Below are 18,259 nucleotides of genomic sequence, written 5' to 3' on the forward strand. Positions count from 1 at the left end.
TGTCCTTATTCTGAGGTTCCTCACTTATCAAAGGTACCAAGGTTACTATCAGCTGAGACTTATTTGTTCAAAATTACCACTTCCCACTATTCTTAAAAATAGCGGAACTACTATTCAAGAATAAATTTGTTCAGTAAGATAAAATGAACACTACAGAAAAGAAGATCCAGGCAATAAGGATCATTCCCTGGAATGAAGAACAATATTGCTCCTTTTCCAGAAGGTTATCAAATGGAAATCTCAGAACAAGGCAATACTTTTCAGCTTCCATAGCAAGACAAGCTTTTTACAGAAGCAGAGTATAAGGCTTTAGAAGGTTTAAACTATGCAAAATTAATAATATGAAACACAGACTTTTGAATTCATCTGGAAGGAAAGATGAGCACTGAATTTCTCGGGATCCTTTTGCAGTAAGTATAGATACAGAGGATACGTCTTAATAAATAAAAGGTTTGGTCTAAACTGCGAAGTAATTGTTCAAGTTCTAAGTGACAGCAAAGTATCCTCATCATTCAGAAAGTTGTTCCATATTTGGAAGGAATGACAGATGTAGACACCTCTGGTGGCTAAAAGCACAATTTATACACACACATTCTCAGTATTGCTTTTACTGTAACTACAATACTAAGAAAATTCTTCATTTTAAAGAATTTTGGATCTTTAAACATTTTAGTAGCTGAGGTGTAACATGCTATCTCTAGCAGAACAACCAGAAGAGGCTACTGAACTGGAAATGCTATTATAAAATTGAGACTGCACCACCTGAAATAGTGAGTAATCAATTGCTTCAAAGTTAAAGCATTCAAAATAGTTCAAATGCCACATTTAAAGAGTGTGCAATCCAATGACTTCTGCATGAAAATCGAAGTTATTTCACAGATATATATCAATGACTTCTGCATGAAAATCGAAGTTATTTCACAGATATATATTGCTCTCATCATCCGATATTATCAGTTAATTATGTAAAAAAACCTAAGCCCTAGAGGAAAAAAAATACCCAAGAGAGTTAATTTTAAGGTGCCTGTCTAGCAAGCACAAAGTACCAGCACGTTAACTGTCAATATCTTGCAAGAGTGATACATTGCTCCTGTTCAGTTAGAAGACTGCCTCAACAACCTCAAACCAGAAAATGTTTACAAGACTGGATGCAATATAACTGCAAAGCCAAAAAGTCAAATTTGAATTTGCAAGGAACATTGGAGCATTATTCCAAAATGAAACTAATTCAGCACAAATTTCTATCTTACAACAACAGTGACGTAGCTCATATGCTGATTTCTTGCCTTGTTTTTTGCTGTTTACAAAGACTTGGTATGTTAGGTCAAAGAAAAAGTCCACAGAATACTCTGGGAGGTTTGGACCTCCAAGCATATCCTTCCTGCAGATTGGGTTGGGATCTGCAGATAGAAGTTGAAAAGCACTTTCCTACAAATTCTTTGAATTTAGTAGATCACTGACAGACCTCTCAATACAAACTTAAACACTTCGGTCGGTTAAGGAAACTCAAAGTCTCCTCTCTATAAAACTAATAACAAAAAAATAGCCTACGGCTTTGAAGTTCAGAAGAGGAATGATAAACTGTGGATCGCTTAAGGTATTATGAGAATTAATATAGAATTCCTAAACAGGTTTCAAGACTAAGATGAAACAGCAAACAAACAGCACATACTGTCAGAAGCAGGCTGTTTTGTTTTTGCTTCTTGTTGTTTTTTCTTTTTTTCTAATATATAAATGCAAAGAAATTAGACCTAAATTTGAGAACATTAGAGCTCTTTTAGCCAGTAATACTCTGTTAATCTGAACGTTATCTTAAGCCAGTACTTTGATACAAAAATCACTGAAAACTAGCTATTGTCAGTTGCACTGTTAAAAACCACAGTTCTAAGCAGACCGATTTCACATGATGAAGACTTCAACCAGGGTAACTCATCCAGGCCAACATTCAGTTATATCTATGGATTTGGAACCAATACAACTGTGCTGTCTACAGATTACTTGTAGTGGAACAGCACAGAACCAGTTAGGCTACAGAGTACTTCCAAACAATGAAGAGTGTTGATTTATGTGCAGAATTAAAATTAAAAAGCTTTTTATTTTCACTTACTATTGAACATTATATCTTGTGCTATGTATTACATATAAATATATTAATATTATATATTAATATATATTATATATTATATAATTAATATATTATATTAATATAGATATATCATATATAATTATTATAATTGTTATAATTATAACAATTATAATATAATAATTATATATAGCAATTATAATATATTATAGAAAAAAAAAAAAATAAAATAAAAAAATAACTATAGGTATAATTATATTTTAATATATACATAATATTTTACCTCTTTTGGTAATCTTGATTTTAAAATATATATATATTTCCCTCTCAACAAAGAATCACAAGATATAGCTGATCCCTACAGGAAACATGACTCTAGTTTAGGATTCATAATATAAACTGAAAATTTCTAATCACAATAATCAATGGCTTATTATATGCTTAATTAATTTTATGACCTTTAGGAAAGCATATGCACCTTAACCAATTTCACTGAATTTAATAATTTAAACTTGGGAGGAAAACATTTACTTGGTTCGATAGAGATGAGAATATTTAATCTGCCTGCAATAAGTGACATTTTATTTGACAGGAGATCAGTCTTAATTACAGAGCCATTTGTCCCTTTTTTTTTTTAATAAAGAGATGTATTAGAAAGCATCTGCCAGTCACTGGACCAAAGGAAAAGAATCAATACTCTTATAAAATCTGCATAATCACTTAAATAAAAAATTGAAGACAGAGTGTTTGTAAAAAAAAAAAATGAGTTCTACATTTGAATACAACATGTCACAGAATGCTTGGAAAGTATTAGTAAAATATGTAATATTCCCATACATTTTTAGGTATTATGTTCTGATGCTTCAACAGTTTTCTTCCCTATTGCTATATTTCATTATAGTAACTAGTATTTGGAGAGTATGAACCAAACATTTCACCTTCATGTAAGTTGCAAACACTGGAAGCAAAAAAATTGAAGCTAACTTTTAAGACACTGTATAGCTTCTTAAAAAAAAAAAGCAAAAGCAACAAATCCACATTCACTCCATGATGGAAGTACTGTCTGAAGTACTACAATCAAAACCAAGAAGACTTCACCATTCTTACAACACAAATATGAAATACAACCCTGAAAAGTACTAGTCTACTAAACAAGGCTTACTTATTTTCATATAAATTGAAGAGATTTCCTTATGAGAGATTCTACAGTTCAGAGTGCGTCATTTATTGTACTTTCAATGACAGTGAGTACAGGAAAGTACCTGTATGAGTACACTGATTTTCAAGTGGTTGCATCTCAAGCTAGTGTTTTCTAGTATTTTCACAATTGACCATTTAGGAGTGATTCTGTTTCAACAAGGAGATTCTAAATTTCTAATCATTCACAGAAAAGTGCAAGGAAATGCATCTCAAATTAGTAATGCTCAATTGAATTCCAACCACTCAACTCATACGAACATTTCTCATGTAAACATGCCTTTGAAAATACAACAATTAAGAAAAAGTAGCCTTGCTTTCACTCATGATTGTGAGTAAAGACATCAAGATAAATATAGAAAAAAATGAAGAATCTGGGCATACAAAATTATTTTTTGCAGAATAGACAAAAATACTTCAGAACATACAGCCAGTCCAATATCAGAAAACAAGTAGCCTTACCCCCGGTATAAAGGTAAAGATGTTGTATTTTTGATTTTTAATGGCATTTTTAGGGTATTTTTCTTCACACTTTTCGGGGCACCCGAGCCACACCGTGCGAGCCTTCAGCTCTTTCTTTCTTCGGCAAATGTTTATGAGCCAATCAGAACAGCTGAAAAGAAAAACAATCTTTGATTTTAAAGCTATAAATTAGCAGTATGTGATCATTGTTTTCAAACATGGAATCCTAAAGGCAAATACTTTAGAAAAACATTTTTTTTTTCTCCACATCTACACTGACAAGCATGTTTACTTCTAGTATTTAATTACACAGAACTCTTAACTCTGACACAAATATACACTTCTTAATATGTGTATTTGTACATAAATACACACATTCTATATAAATAGATATCTAAAATGCAAAATATGTGATTATAAATATACATAATCTATAAAATAAATATTTGAGCAACTTAGTGGAAGGGTGTCCCTACAGGGGTGCGTGGGAGGGGAAGGACAAAGAACACTAGAGGTTCTTTCCAACTCAAACCATTTTATGATTCTAAGAAATATGAATAAATAATATGTATATAAGTATATTTTAATATATATAAAAAAACATTTGCACATTCTTTACAGGAAAGTCTAAAGACACTTTGTCAAATTAAACACACCTTACCCCAAAAAAATTCAAAAAATTGTTTTCTATGTCCATGAAGAATAAGCGATGATGGACAAATAAATCAATGCTGGGGAGAAGCAGAGGCAGGGGACAGACAGAGGAGGAGTTCTTCTAACGACTAGGGTGGAACAAAATGCAGAAGGAAGCTGGAATTGCTATTACTGAAGTTGTCAGACTTAGCTGGAGCAGAAATATATGGTAGGTGCAATTTATACTGCGCAGGCATTGAATTAACTGGACAGCCACTTAAGGTCCCTTCTTAAACTTTTTCCACTTTTTCAGTGACACGGAACACCCAAACAGGCATTGAAGAAAGACTGATAGATTACATCACTACATGCCACATAATATCACATCCTACATAAAATGTTGTTTGTAACCTATATTATCACAGGTCTGTTTACAAAGTAATTTTGCCAAAGAAGAAATGAAATTCGAAGTTGTACAACTATCTTATAGAAAACTAGGCTACGCAGAAGTAAGATCATTCAAAGCAACATTCACTATGTTTTTGAAATGCCACTACACAGTACTCACAAGTTGTGAATTAAGAACTTCAGCTCTGAATGCTGGATTCTTAGGATTTCCTCTTTAAAGCTCTCGCTATGGGACAGACACTAATTTGATTTGATTCTACGCATTTTAAGTTTAATATACACCCATTCATAATTTTTTCCCATCAATTTTAAAGTTTTCTAAGGAGAGTAACTGTCACTATTTAACAGCATCTGTTGAACATTTAAAATGTGGTCATGCTATTAAATAACATTAAAAAACCACATATATCTGGATTGTGACAAATGTCTTTACACCAATGTGAACAGCATTGCTTTCTACACATCACAGTTCCACATACAGTTTAATGGCTGTGAACCTATCCTGCTGAAATGGCTAGTACCATCTTCTTTCCATAATTAAGTTGTATGTTCTTGTCCCTTCCCTTGAGCTGACAGAAGTCCTCATACAACGGTGTGGGTAAATTCAGACCAACAAACTGACCCAATTGTAAGCTAACACAGAATAAAAAGTCGACCTGTTTTCAGTCAGATTCATCCCTCATTAGAATTGCGAGCATAGTTGCAAGGACTCATGCTACATTTATGCTTGTAGTATGAAGTGGAACAACTGAACACTATGCCACCTTGGATAAGGTAAAACTTATCCAACTGGGTAAAACCGCTCTGAAGTAAAGCTTTAAACACATTAGTTTTCAGGGCAGGGGATGGAGAGGACAATACAAACAGACAAAGTTCATCACTCAACTATACAGCTGATACAGACTTGCAGCAAAAGGAAGATTATTTTCTCAGGGAAAGTAAACAAAAGCATGATACCATCTGCATAGAAGCCCGTAAACAAATCTACTGACAGCTTTTGAAATCTTGTATTTTTTAAAATCAGTTTTTGAACTGTAGAAAGACAGAACATTGGATTGTATTTAATCTCTTTTGCAGAATTTCCACAGACATTAAGCAGTAGATGCCAAAAAGTACAGACAAAAGAATGATATCTGACTGGGAAAAAACTATGACACTTTTCATAGAAACGACTGACACAAAGCTAACAACATCGAAGTCCATATACAGGAAAATCTCAGATGAAACTGGGTCATGACCAATCCAATATTGTAATAGTTCAGATGAGTTTTACTAACTTAAAAGACAAAATCATTTAGTATTTCTAATTTAGTCTTATCAGTAATCGCTGTTATATTACAGGAAGATTGAGAGAGGGATGCTGGCCTCAAATCCAAACCAATTTACATTAATCCAAATTTTAAGGAATAATGAAGTCTACTTTGAAACCCAAATTACCTATCAAAACCCAGCACATGCTTAATCTGTTCTCCAACTAATACTCTACAATACAGAAACAACTCTTGTGCAAGAATATTGACCCTTTTGTGGGCTTTTTGTTCCATCTAAACTTCTGTGAAACAAACATTAGGATGAACTTCAAAAACCAGAAAAACAATGCAAGGTATATCATGATCAAGACAGTTCAGATTTTCCTGAAATCTTTAATGTTAACACCTCACACTACAGACTCATTGATTAAAAAAAAAGAATACCACATCATTATTGATTTAAGCATTTATTTCAAATGTATTTGTCCAGGAAATTCAACAAATGCACTGAAAGCTTTTCCTTTAAAAAACATTAGCTATAAGACATGATGCATCCATCAATACAATGCTGCATTCATGAACAAACATACTAACAAAAACTTCAAGCATTATATGGCTTTTTTAAAAAAACAATCTGCTTACTTTTTTTATTTGAAGTAATTATCATACTTGTCTTAGACATTACTGATGCTATACTCAAAAACATGCAGCAACTGCTAAATAAGAACCCTTATCTTTTTGTAAATACAGAACATCTCACCAAGTCAAAAGCTAAAGCAAGTCTCAACTGACTCTGTCGCTCGAATAATAAGGACTTCTTTTTCCTCTTTTTAATTACTTTTATCCTACAAGCTTAACTGCCAGCATCTTTCACAAAACAGCATTTTCATCATAATGGAAAGATAATATAAAAGCTCTATATTGTCTGCAAGGGTCAGCTTTTCCTTATTAGGTTTTAAGTAGCAGAAACTAGTTCTGCAAAGAAAACATACTGTAATTATTGTACTCAACAGGTAGCTTCAGTAATCAGGCCAAAAGCAACACAGTGGTCATGTCATTCTTTAAAGATCAGCATTTTCCCATGCTTCTGCATAACAAATGCGTCGCAGATTAATTGAAAGCGTACAGGCCATCTTAGAGACCAAATTAATCCGAGCATTTGATATCCCCTTCACTTCATATGGAAATGCCATTCAATGGCACCATTTTCATAGGGACAAAGTGTTTTTTGATAACAAGTGGAATGTAAATCTCATGAGAAAGAAATCAATCCAGCCCAAAGAACTCCAGAGTATTGATCTATGTGCATTATAATTTCACAAGCTTGAAGAGAATTTGTAAGTTAAAGGGGAAATGATTACAGCCACAAAACCACTGCTATATATCACAAAGTTTTCTTTTACCTATGTTATGAAAGCAAGAAAAATATACAGTTTCTGAAGTTAAATCGGTTAAATTAAGTCTTCAATTTGTTCAAAATCAAAGACAACATTTGATTTATTTATATTTTGTAAGGTCTTGTGGCGTGGGTTTTTTTTCCCTCCTTCTCAAATGTAAAAATTTAGAAAGTTACAGATTTGCAAATAACGTTCACAGTATTCAGTTCTGGCCAACAATAGCCTATTGTCTACACAGACGTGAAAAGCCAAATAAAGGATTTTTACAAAATCAATTTAATAAACACTGAATTCTGACAAACCTTCTGTATTTGCTCCTGCCTAGAAGGTGAAACTTTTTCAATTAAACAATAACCATCAGATGTTTTATTAATAAGTAGCAAAAACTACAGAAAACAAAATTGTAAAGCTGAAAAGTAAGATGAACAATCTCCACTCCTAAAAATGAATTTAATCCCAATAACACAAGACAAAAAAATTAGTGAGTTTGGGGGTTTCTTTGTAACAAGTGATTTTGGATTCAAAACCAATTTTTACTGAGAATCCAAAAGAAAGCAGGGGCCATTAGAGCTTGGCTCCCGAAAAACACATTGTCTTTTGTCTTCATCTTTCTAGTACAGCTTTGACAAAATTCACAATATAATTTAAGTCACAAAAGGAAGTTCTGAATGCAGAAATTGAATTTCAAACTTCACCTAGTCTCAGGCATGAGATATTAATTTCCACAGATATAGGGTTAAGTTTTAAGTTCTGTTGAACTGGACAGGTTTCAGACTGCTATGCTGAATCAATTTGTATTTCATCAGATAGTATACTTAGAATGCAGCTTGCCTTATGCAAGCAAGCACATTTCAGCTCTTTGTAAAAGACGTATCACAATCCTCTCAGTTCTCTCTGTATGGACACCTACACCCAATTCTCTAACAAACTGATAGCTTACATTCTGCTTTTACGACACAATATAATAACTACATATATAGTAATACAGTCAGTAGTCTCCATGTCTTCTATGTGATCCTTTGAGTATTCCCAGGAAATTTAATGAACAACAGATAGGCAAGTAAAAATTTCCAGTATTCAGTGGGTTCCAATAAATATACATAAAGTTTAATATGACTGTTAACACTGAATGCACCAATGACAAAACCCTAAGGTGCTTTCAGCCCAGAAGAAATCTCCCTAAGACCACAAAGGTTATCTACATACATAGATGTGCTCACCTAACATGAGGTTTTTATACAGTCCGACTGGAATAGTAGATAAGATTTCAGTAAGGTATCATGGGAACCTCCTCTCAGATCTCTGCATCTATCCTGTGGGAGTATCCTCTGCCTGCTAGATTTCCCACTGAAATTCCAGGCTACAACTTGTTTTGCGATAGTATTTATTTTTCATTAAAAATAAATACATCTCCCATCACATTCAGTTACAGAAAATTCCTATGTGATTTAAATGCCTCTGCATATAATTGAACACTAAATGGACTCCATTATGTATCAAAATTCAGTTGAGTTAATCAGTGAAGCAAATGTCAAACTCTTTCAGGGCCTCTTGCTTAGGTGAGAATTTTCTTACAACTACATTAGCAATAAGATATGTATAAAACGTAGAATCATAGCATCATTACTGTTGGAAAAGACCTCTAAGATCCAACAATCAACCCATAATCACTGCGTCCACAAAACCACATTCATAAGTATTACTTCTACTCATGCTCTTGCAACGGGTCCAGAGGAGGGCCACCAAGATGATCGGAGGGCTGGAGCACCTCTCCTATGAAGAAAGGTTGAGGGAACTGGGCTCATTTAGTTTGGAGAAGAGAAGGTTCCGGGGAGACCTCATTGTGGCCTTCCAGTACTCCAAGGGAGTGTATAAACAGGAAGGGGAACGACTGTTTACAAGGGTGGATAGTGATAGCACAAGGGGAAATGGATTTAAACCGAGACGGGAGATTTAGGGTAGATATGAGGAGGAAGTTTTCCACTCAGAGGGTGGTGACGCACTGGAACAGGTTGCCCAAGGAAGTTGTGGATGCCCCGTCCCTGGAGGCATTCAAGGCCAGGCTGGACATGGCTCTGGGCAGCCTGGTCTAGTCGTGGGCAACCCTGCACACAGCAGGGGCATTGAAACTAGATGACTTTTGAGGTTCTTTTCAACCCAGGCCATTCTATGATCTACATGTTTCTTGAACATCTCTAGGGACAGTGACTCTAACCACTTCTCTGGGTATCCTGTTCCAATGCTTGACCACTCTTTCAAGGAAGAAGTTTTTCCAACCCAAACTTCCCATGGTGCAACCTGAGGCGATTGCATTGAGGCATAGGGGAGAGAACAGCATTACACAGACAGCAGTGATATTCCTTCTGTAAGGGTTTTGGGGGGAAGGTCAGGATGAAACATTCTCTCACTCACCAACGGGGTCAGGGTCTTGTTTTGAGACTCACAGCTGACAGCCAGCCCCACATACACAGACCCACACCACAGCCACCACGCTCTGAGACCCCAGCAGGTGGAGATCCACAGGCATCCCAGCACCTAACCCAGGTATACAATGTCTAAAGAAAGAGCATCTCTTGTCCATCAGGAGACACGCTGAAGGAAGTTTATAAGACAGAAGGCCAAATAAAACATCCCAGGTAGACTCAAGCAATTTGAAACCCAGATCCAATTCCTATGAAGAGCTCACTTTTCTATAAAGCACAGAAGTTTTCAGGATTCGGAATTGACATACACACACACCCCTCATCCACAACCCACTAACAGCACAGAGAAGTGATCGAGTATAGCGAAATAATTTATCCACGATGCATTTTCCCTGCTTTTTTCCTCCTCAAAAATCCAAATTAATATGGCTCTTTTTGAACTCCGCTCAAAGCTGAGACGTAACTATGAAGTTTAAAAATAAAACTGGAAGTTTTGTAATTCTCTGCATCAATGAGAATTTATGAAATTCCATTGATTTTTCTGAGTTCCAACAAACTTATCCTGCAGTTGCCTGCCTTTCTTCACACACTGTGGACGATCCAGTACCTCTGACAGGGCAGCTACAAGGTGCCCTCTTTACTGTTACACTTATTTTCACGAAACTTACAGGGACACAGCTGAAACTTCCTCCATCCTTCAGTGTAGTTTTCCTCAAATCATCAGAAAAAAAATCAATAGATGCATGAAGACTGAGCATGAGCACCACAGTACGCCTGGCTTCTTTAGAAAAACAAAGGCTAAAATGCATGGCAATTATGGCTGAAATAACTATACTCAGAACAGTTAATCTAAAGTCAGACTGAAGCCCTGTAAAGCATACAACACACAAGGACCGCTCACTCAGAAATCAGAGCTACACAGAAACTGTCTATCACAGTAAGTAATATCCAAAGATCTCAACTTCTGTTTGAAAGGTACTCACATTTTAACGTATGTCCCAAAGAAATTAGACACTCTCTTAAGGCACTTTCAAATATTAAAAAAACACTGATTCCAAAAATAATCTACATATATTAATTCTCATTCTGCTAGCTCTGCTTCCATAATTCCTTCCTGCTACTTTCTAACACTTGTTCCCTATAATGAAGGTAACACATGCCTTTCTGTTAAGACATTACAGAAAGAATAAACACATTTTATTTTTCTATAAACAATAAAGCTGTATAAAGAAGTTATTTCATAACTAGAGTGCACAAAAACAGCTTTTAACTGGTTAGGTATAACAATACTTTAAGGCCTCTTGGAATTTAAGTGCCAAGAAAACTACCTATGAAGATGTCTACCAAATAAATTCTAAAATCACCTGCTAAAAAAATTCACTGAAAATACATCACTCGTTTCAATGTTTTTTAAATAATAATTTTCAAATTTTATCATTAAAGATGAAAACATTATTTTAACCACTCTACAGTAATTGGAAACTGTCTAGCAATTCATTATAAAGTTACTGTTCCAAGGTAACTGTGTACACTGGATTTTAGCACAAAGTTTATAAATAAGCAAATCACAAGAGCTATCTCCAGCTGTAATTCACTCCAATGCCAACAGTTACATGTATTCCTTAACCCTTGAAGCTGAAATTTTAACTAATCATTAGTTAGTGAATTTACTTTTTCTTTTCAGCAATATCAATAAAATCTACTTTTTTTTTTTACAACTTAAAGTCCCCCTCAAAAAAGTCATGGAAAGTTTAAACACCTTTTACTTTATGTGGTTTTGAGTAGAACTGACAACCATGCTTGTACGTTGTGGACCTGGGAATAGTACAAGTTCAGTATCTGATCTCTCTTAAAAGCCTCTTTTCAGATTATTTCAGTTTAAAGTCAGCAAAACACACAGGAGAAATAAACAGCAGCAGCCCCATGGAACTTTTATTAACTGCTAATAAATATCCTAGTAGAGAAAATACAGGCAAAATAGTTAAAAGGTGCACAACAAGCAAATTACAATGTTTACTGTGATATGTCTAGAGTACCGGGATGCAATTAGTATTACTTAAGTCATTGAATAGTTAAATAAAAGCTTCTAGTATGAAACAAACCTAGTGCAAAGGAACTTCCAGCCACCGCAAATAAACCATTCCAAGCCTCTCCTTCTCTGAGAGATTCTGGCTCTTGGTAGGGTGTGGTAATCACTCTCATCATTTTCAAAGCCTTCTTCTGACATCATTAGTGGCATTTCATCCAAATGAGAGGACTCATCTTCCACTTGGTACCTGTAAAAATGAAATTAACACACTAAAATAACCAACACAACATTTTTTATTACCAGGAATCTTGAAGTACTAAAAGGTAATTGTTGCTATATGGAATTATATCAGAGAGAGATTTTCAACCTAAACATCTCACGTATTTGTCCTGACACCTCAGCATTTGCATTACAAATAGTAACACAGCAAGAAGGTCTGCAATCATCCAATCACTTTAATATAAATTCTTGCTTGCTATTGAATTCACATGTACAGAACTGCAGCTTCATACTTTTCAAAGGATTCTTTGCAAGATTTTGTGAAAAAGAATTTACTTGGCAAGGTTTATACAGATGCAAATGATGTGAGTGTTCACAGAAGCATAAATTTCACAGTTCCGCTGAGCTTTTTCAACTTCCTGTCCTGATATACCTATGTCTATCTCTGCCTATGCAGACCTCCAAGTCTGAGTCTGTACACCACTCATCAGCATATCAGCCTTAGTTAATAAAACCTTAGTCACTCTTGTAATTCTTGACAGAAATATTCAGCAAATCTAAACAGATTTGCCTGCAGAGCTATGAAAACAACACTAGGCTAATAATGGTCCTTTCCTCTTCAGAAACTATTCTCCCTTTCAATTTTGCTCTTGCGGCATGTCTATTACACCAAGATAAAACACTTGAATGTTTGATAAGGAAATTCTCTAAAGTGCATGTCAATTGAGTCAATTCTTCAGTTTCTGTTGTCTCAATGGTATAAAAATATGGAAGAACCGCACTGCTGCTCAGCTTTCTGGTTATAAGCTATTCAAAGGACTAATGAGGATATTAACTGGAAGAAAATCATGCAAAGATAATCTACTTGCATGCAGTAACAAAATAACTGATGGATGTTAATAAAATGATACAGAGATCAACCCCTATGAACAAAACGGTCAGAAAGGCTGACTGCAAGAATGCTTGAAAAACACAAAAATATCAAATCCAACCAACATGCAAAACAATATTACTTACAACTATTGAGAATGGTAATTAAGCTGTCATTAAATACAAACGGGTGATGACACACACAAAAAAGTGTCACAAAAAAGCATTTGACAGATGTGAAGCTTAAAAACTATTGGATTTTTTAACGAAAGCTGTACTGGATCTCTTAGAATATGCATCCTAGGATTGCTCATTTTCCCTTTGGCAACCTAAAAAACAATGTTTTGTTTTTTTTCACAAAAGCAGTAATGAAAAAAATCCATTCATTGATGCATTTGTATGTATAGAAATCCATAGCACAAAGTCTAGAACATCTGAGTACATATCAAGGCTATATCCACATCCACAAACTGAAGGGAAGTTCCTAAGCCTTACAAGCAACAAAGCAGCCTACACCCGTGCCCTTAGAATGTCCAATCTCTAAAAAGCAGAAAGCTGCTTGCAAGCTGTCCAGCAGGAACCAATACCAACCACTAAGCTCTGCCTGGTGACTGCCCACGAAGAGCAAGTGTTGGAACAGCCCAAGTTCATGCCAGGACACATGCCATAAGTATGGTAGTACTGAATTCCAGGGCCTGGGAATCTCTGTCATGTACATGAATTTATACAGCTTAGGAGAATATTAAAAATAAAAAGCTCTCTCAATGCAGGAATTCACCCCATTTTCTCATCCGGTGGGTGAGCTGGTATGTTCACTACACACTTTTGACTGGACAACAAGAACTTTGTTTCACGTTAAATAAGTGAAGTCCCAGAAGTAGAATTTTCAGCAGGTACAGAAAATACATGAACTGAGCAATACCAAACTAACCTTTCAACAGAACTTTATTGAGAACTCAAGAAATGCACAGTAAACCAATAATCTCAAAAACTAAAAAAAAAAGTTAAGTTCAATTTTATGGCATCTCAGAAAACAACAAAAATGTTGTGCATTAACACATGTTTTTAGTGAAAATAACATCAAAGACTTTAAGGAGACTTCAGAACGACAAGTATTTCTGGGGTCCAGTTCTTGTTTCAATTGTATCAGTAATACTAAAGAAACAAGGGTTAGGGTTAGAACAGAACGGTACTCTAAGCAGTGTTCAAGCTACATCTGTCCAAAATCTTGAACAAACCTAAGATTTTATACAAACACCAGGCATGAGAAAGCACCATCACTGGATTTGTTTTTCCCCAATCTTCTGTATATTTAATACACAAAATCTGAAAGCATCGTCTTTTCCTCTAGATTTTCAGCGATGTACACATGCATGCTCCGTATTAAAACCATTATAAATCTTTTCGGAAGCCATAAAATAGGGGGGAAGGGTGAGTTCTATTACTCAATTTCTATTAAAAAGATACATTACCTACTTTAAACAGGCTTTGTAGACCTTCCTTTTTCCAAAATTTTTCACCTGTTTCAAACGATTAAAGAGTACAACAATGTAGCAGAAAACACAGAAGAAGTTAGGGAAAAAAATAAAGCCACGGAAAATACAGAACTATTACTAACAGTAACCCCTTCAAAAATAGGCAAATAAAGGCTAAAACATGGCAAAAGCTTCACAACTGAACCATATCGCCATCTGGCAATACTTCTTCCATTCCTGCTATTCTAAACAGTCATTAAGAAAAAAAGAACCTAATACAAATCACAGTTTTTTCAGGTCACAAGGTATATTACACAAGATTGTACTCTCAAACTAAACTAATTTTAAACACTTCAATTTACACACTTGACAATAAAAATTACTGCTTAAAAAACGCTATTACATTGTGTTGAATTTCAATAAGAAAAGCCTGTATTTAAACAGGCTCACATTCAATGCTTTTATATTCTCCCCAATTAAGTTTGCTAATTACATTATCGCAGTTACTTGCTTCCCACTACAAAGCCTTTCATTGCATTGTATTTTGCTTTTAGACATCAGAACAATTAATGGTGTAACACCACTCAGTGAAACCACAATCTGCCAGGTATACTGAAGCAAGCAGCAACAGACCCCTCTGACTTAAATAACCTGAATAAGTGTCTGATTCAAAAAATAATTTGCTTTATATACAAAGGTAACAAAGCAAACACGGCTGAAGTCTCTCTTGACAGAGCATGCTAATGCTAGACAATTACAAGAAACAGACCTGGCTGAGAAATACATTCACAGATCTGCTTAATATTTAATTGTACTCTTGCAAATGTGGTGATATTTGTAGAACACACCAATGTTTTAATTCTAATTACTTTCGTGTGTTTTGCCGTTATAAACAATTATTTTTTTCCACAATTAGTATCTAGTTTGCACTTTTAAATATGGAGCTTCACCAAGTAGTGAGGATAATGAGCATAAGCATATGACTTCAAAATATAGCCTCTGACCTATAAAGCAATTTATTCTGTTTCAAAAGTAATTTTGCTATTGTGCTAGAAAATTGTGCTTGGTATTTAAAAACAAGAGGACAATGAATAGCGTATTTTTCCTAACTAGGATGAGGATAAAAATCTTTATGTCTTTTTTATCTAGTATTTTTCCACACTTAATTGCTTGAAGTGTGGATTTGCCTTGAATGACAAATCAATTAAGTGTAATCCTAGAAACTTTTATTAAAGTAAGGAAACACTGCAAGCAACGTGAATAAAGAAGCCAGAGCAAAGACATCAAAACACTCAGCATGGCTGCTACTAATTCAGGTATGAAGACAACTGCCTGGACAAAAATATGGCTTCCTATGTAAAAAGGAACAAAAACATTAACCAACTTTCAACAAAATCTAGCTATTTTTAGGAATAACATTTAACAGACTTAAGTGAAAGGAAATAATATACAAGTGCTTTTAAACAGACTTTGATACAAACATCTGATATGAAAATGATGTCCCAAGTCATCGTTTTGCTTCGATGGCTATGTGCCAGTTTTGCTCTGCCTCTGCTCACGGACAGCAAAAAGACAGAAGGAGTGAGAAGCATAACCTGTCCCAGCTCTGTTCATTCCTCCACGGTCTAGCCTACATGAACACGTCTCAAGTGTGAGGATAAGGATAACCAAACTGAGAAGGTGTAGCAACAGAAATAATGGAGAAAAGGGCAGGCTCAATTCAGACAAAGAGCAAGAATCATTTATAGAGGACAAACCAACAAAGCAGCAGCTACTGTACACTGCATTTTGCACTGATACAGCTGTTCAGATCCCATTTCATGGCATAAAAAAAATCTTAAACTTTCCACAGCAGCAAGAAAAATTTTACTAAATATACATTTATCTATAACCATGCTTACTATCATACATTTTTATATAAGTTCTCCACAACAGCTCCTCTTATTCAAACATCCAGGATCTTCATAAGATATTTCCTTTGCTACAAGCTACATGAGAAAAATCCAGTTACAGTCCTTCAATTTCAAACATCTCAATGCATTCAGCGACAGTTTGGTTGCATGACAGAGTTATGTCCTCCGTAGACTATAACAGAAATGAGGCCTTCCACAAGTACATGCATGAGAACTGAAGAATTTCCTTTAATCTCTTCCTCCAAAACCACAGAAATACTTTTCTCAGAAATATACAAAATTGACTGGAGCTTGTCACTTTTTTTTGTTTGTTTGTTTTATTAAGCTGTGGCTTTATCTCTAATGCAAGTGTACCCCTACCCAGTCTCACTTTCAAAATCCCTGAATCCAAGTCTTGGCCTAATAACAAACACACGGAGAAAACAATCCTGTTACAATTCATACACATCATCAGGGACAGGCCTGTTAGAAAACTCCATATGGAAGAGGACACTAAGCACAGCAGTCCAATAGTTAAAACAACAAAATACACTTTTGGACAGCTTTCAAGGAAGCTGAAGATTTGTACATCAAATATTTGTATTAAATTTCAACATATAACTTTGCTTTTGTGTCCTTGCATGATAGAATCTTTAAAAATCTATTACAACACTCACAGTACGCATTTGTCAAGTGGATAACAAGATAGAAAAATTACTTCTACTGTGTGCAAGCAAGTTTATTACTGAGTTTATCAACTGAAATGACTAATAGTTACTGTAATAAGCCGAATCAAGGTGCCCCCAGCCTTTCACAAGCAGTGCAGTTTCTGGAAAACCATAGGGGAGTATTTTTGATCAATCACTATAATAAAAACAAACAAAAAACCAACAAACCACATACTAGTTGCTTCTGTCTCGCAGAAGAAAAACCTTGTATCTGCTGAGAAAAAGGTCTAAATGCAGACTATGCAGTTACTACCTTCCATAGGTAGCCTTTTCAAAATTTGCTTAAATCACAGCTAACTAGAACTACAGGTGCTACCAGACAAAGCAAAAGCTGCAAATGCCATTTGCCTTCCCTCTCCCCTAGCCCACACTTCCTTGCCAGAGCTGTATGTGGCAGAAGCAAATTCAAGAGACCTGCATAAGGAAGCTGTCATTTAAAAAAAAAAAACCACCACCACCACCACCCAAACACACCATTCCTTACTCCTCTTTCCTCACCCTAGAAAGGACTACACACGCCCTATTAGAATCAACATCTTTTTTCAAGCCAGGACAGGATGAGTGAATACCTACTTAACAAATAGGTACGACCAATAACAAAATAAACAGCAGGACCTGAGGAAACATCTGCATTTGCTAGAACCCTATTTTTAATTAGTAAGGTCCATCATTGATCACAACAACGGGGCCATTTTATCACTGTCACTGGGGACTGTTATTGACACTGTAGCTTGATCAATTGTTTTTTCTCACCCTTCTAAGCAATCCAAGTGCCTGCCCAAGGAACACAAATCACTGTATTTGGATACTACAGACAAATCAGGAAGGCATGCAAATATAGGGTAAAAATACAGACTAAATACAAACAACCTTAAAAATACATTTCAGAAGTTTATTCTACTGCACCCACAGCCATGTGCGTATTGTAAAGGATAGTCATCATTTGCAACAGCAATCTGAACTTCACTGCTTTAAGTACTCAAACATTCTTGAGCCTTAATATAAAAATGATTCAGATAAAGAAAAATCACTCCAAGAATAATCATGCTCAAGATTATGTTTGTCTTTGTGTGTAAAGTACATTGCTAGTGTTGAAAAAAACAAGTAGTATTTTCCAAATAAATGATTTTAAGTAACATTGAGTCTAGTAACTGCAATTTATTACAAAAATTACTTAAAGTTGCTATGTCAAA

The 18,259-nt window shown here is 35.1% G+C and overlaps 1 protein-coding gene across 2 annotated transcripts in view; it reads right to left on the reverse strand.

Moving 5' to 3' along the window:
• ATP9B (ATPase phospholipid transporting 9B (putative)) overlaps positions 1 to 18,259 on the reverse strand; it is a 167,117-nt gene that overhangs the window by 142,359 nt on the left and 6,499 nt on the right. For both annotated transcript variants that reach the window (XM_021385725.1, XM_021385724.1), the window contains exons 2-3: positions 11,956 to 12,129; positions 3,743 to 3,893 (exon numbers count right to left, since the gene is read on the reverse strand). In XM_021385725.1, the coding sequence (XP_021241400.1) occupies positions 3,743 to 3,893; positions 11,956 to 12,129 (325 nt within the window). The remainder of the gene's footprint in view (positions 1 to 3,742; positions 3,894 to 11,955; positions 12,130 to 18,259) is intronic.

The sequence above is a fragment of the Numida meleagris genome, chromosome 2, assembly GCF_002078875.1.
Source record: "Numida meleagris isolate 19003 breed g44 Domestic line chromosome 2, NumMel1.0, whole genome shotgun sequence".
Lineage (NCBI taxonomy): Eukaryota > Metazoa > Chordata > Aves > Galliformes > Numididae > Numida > Numida meleagris.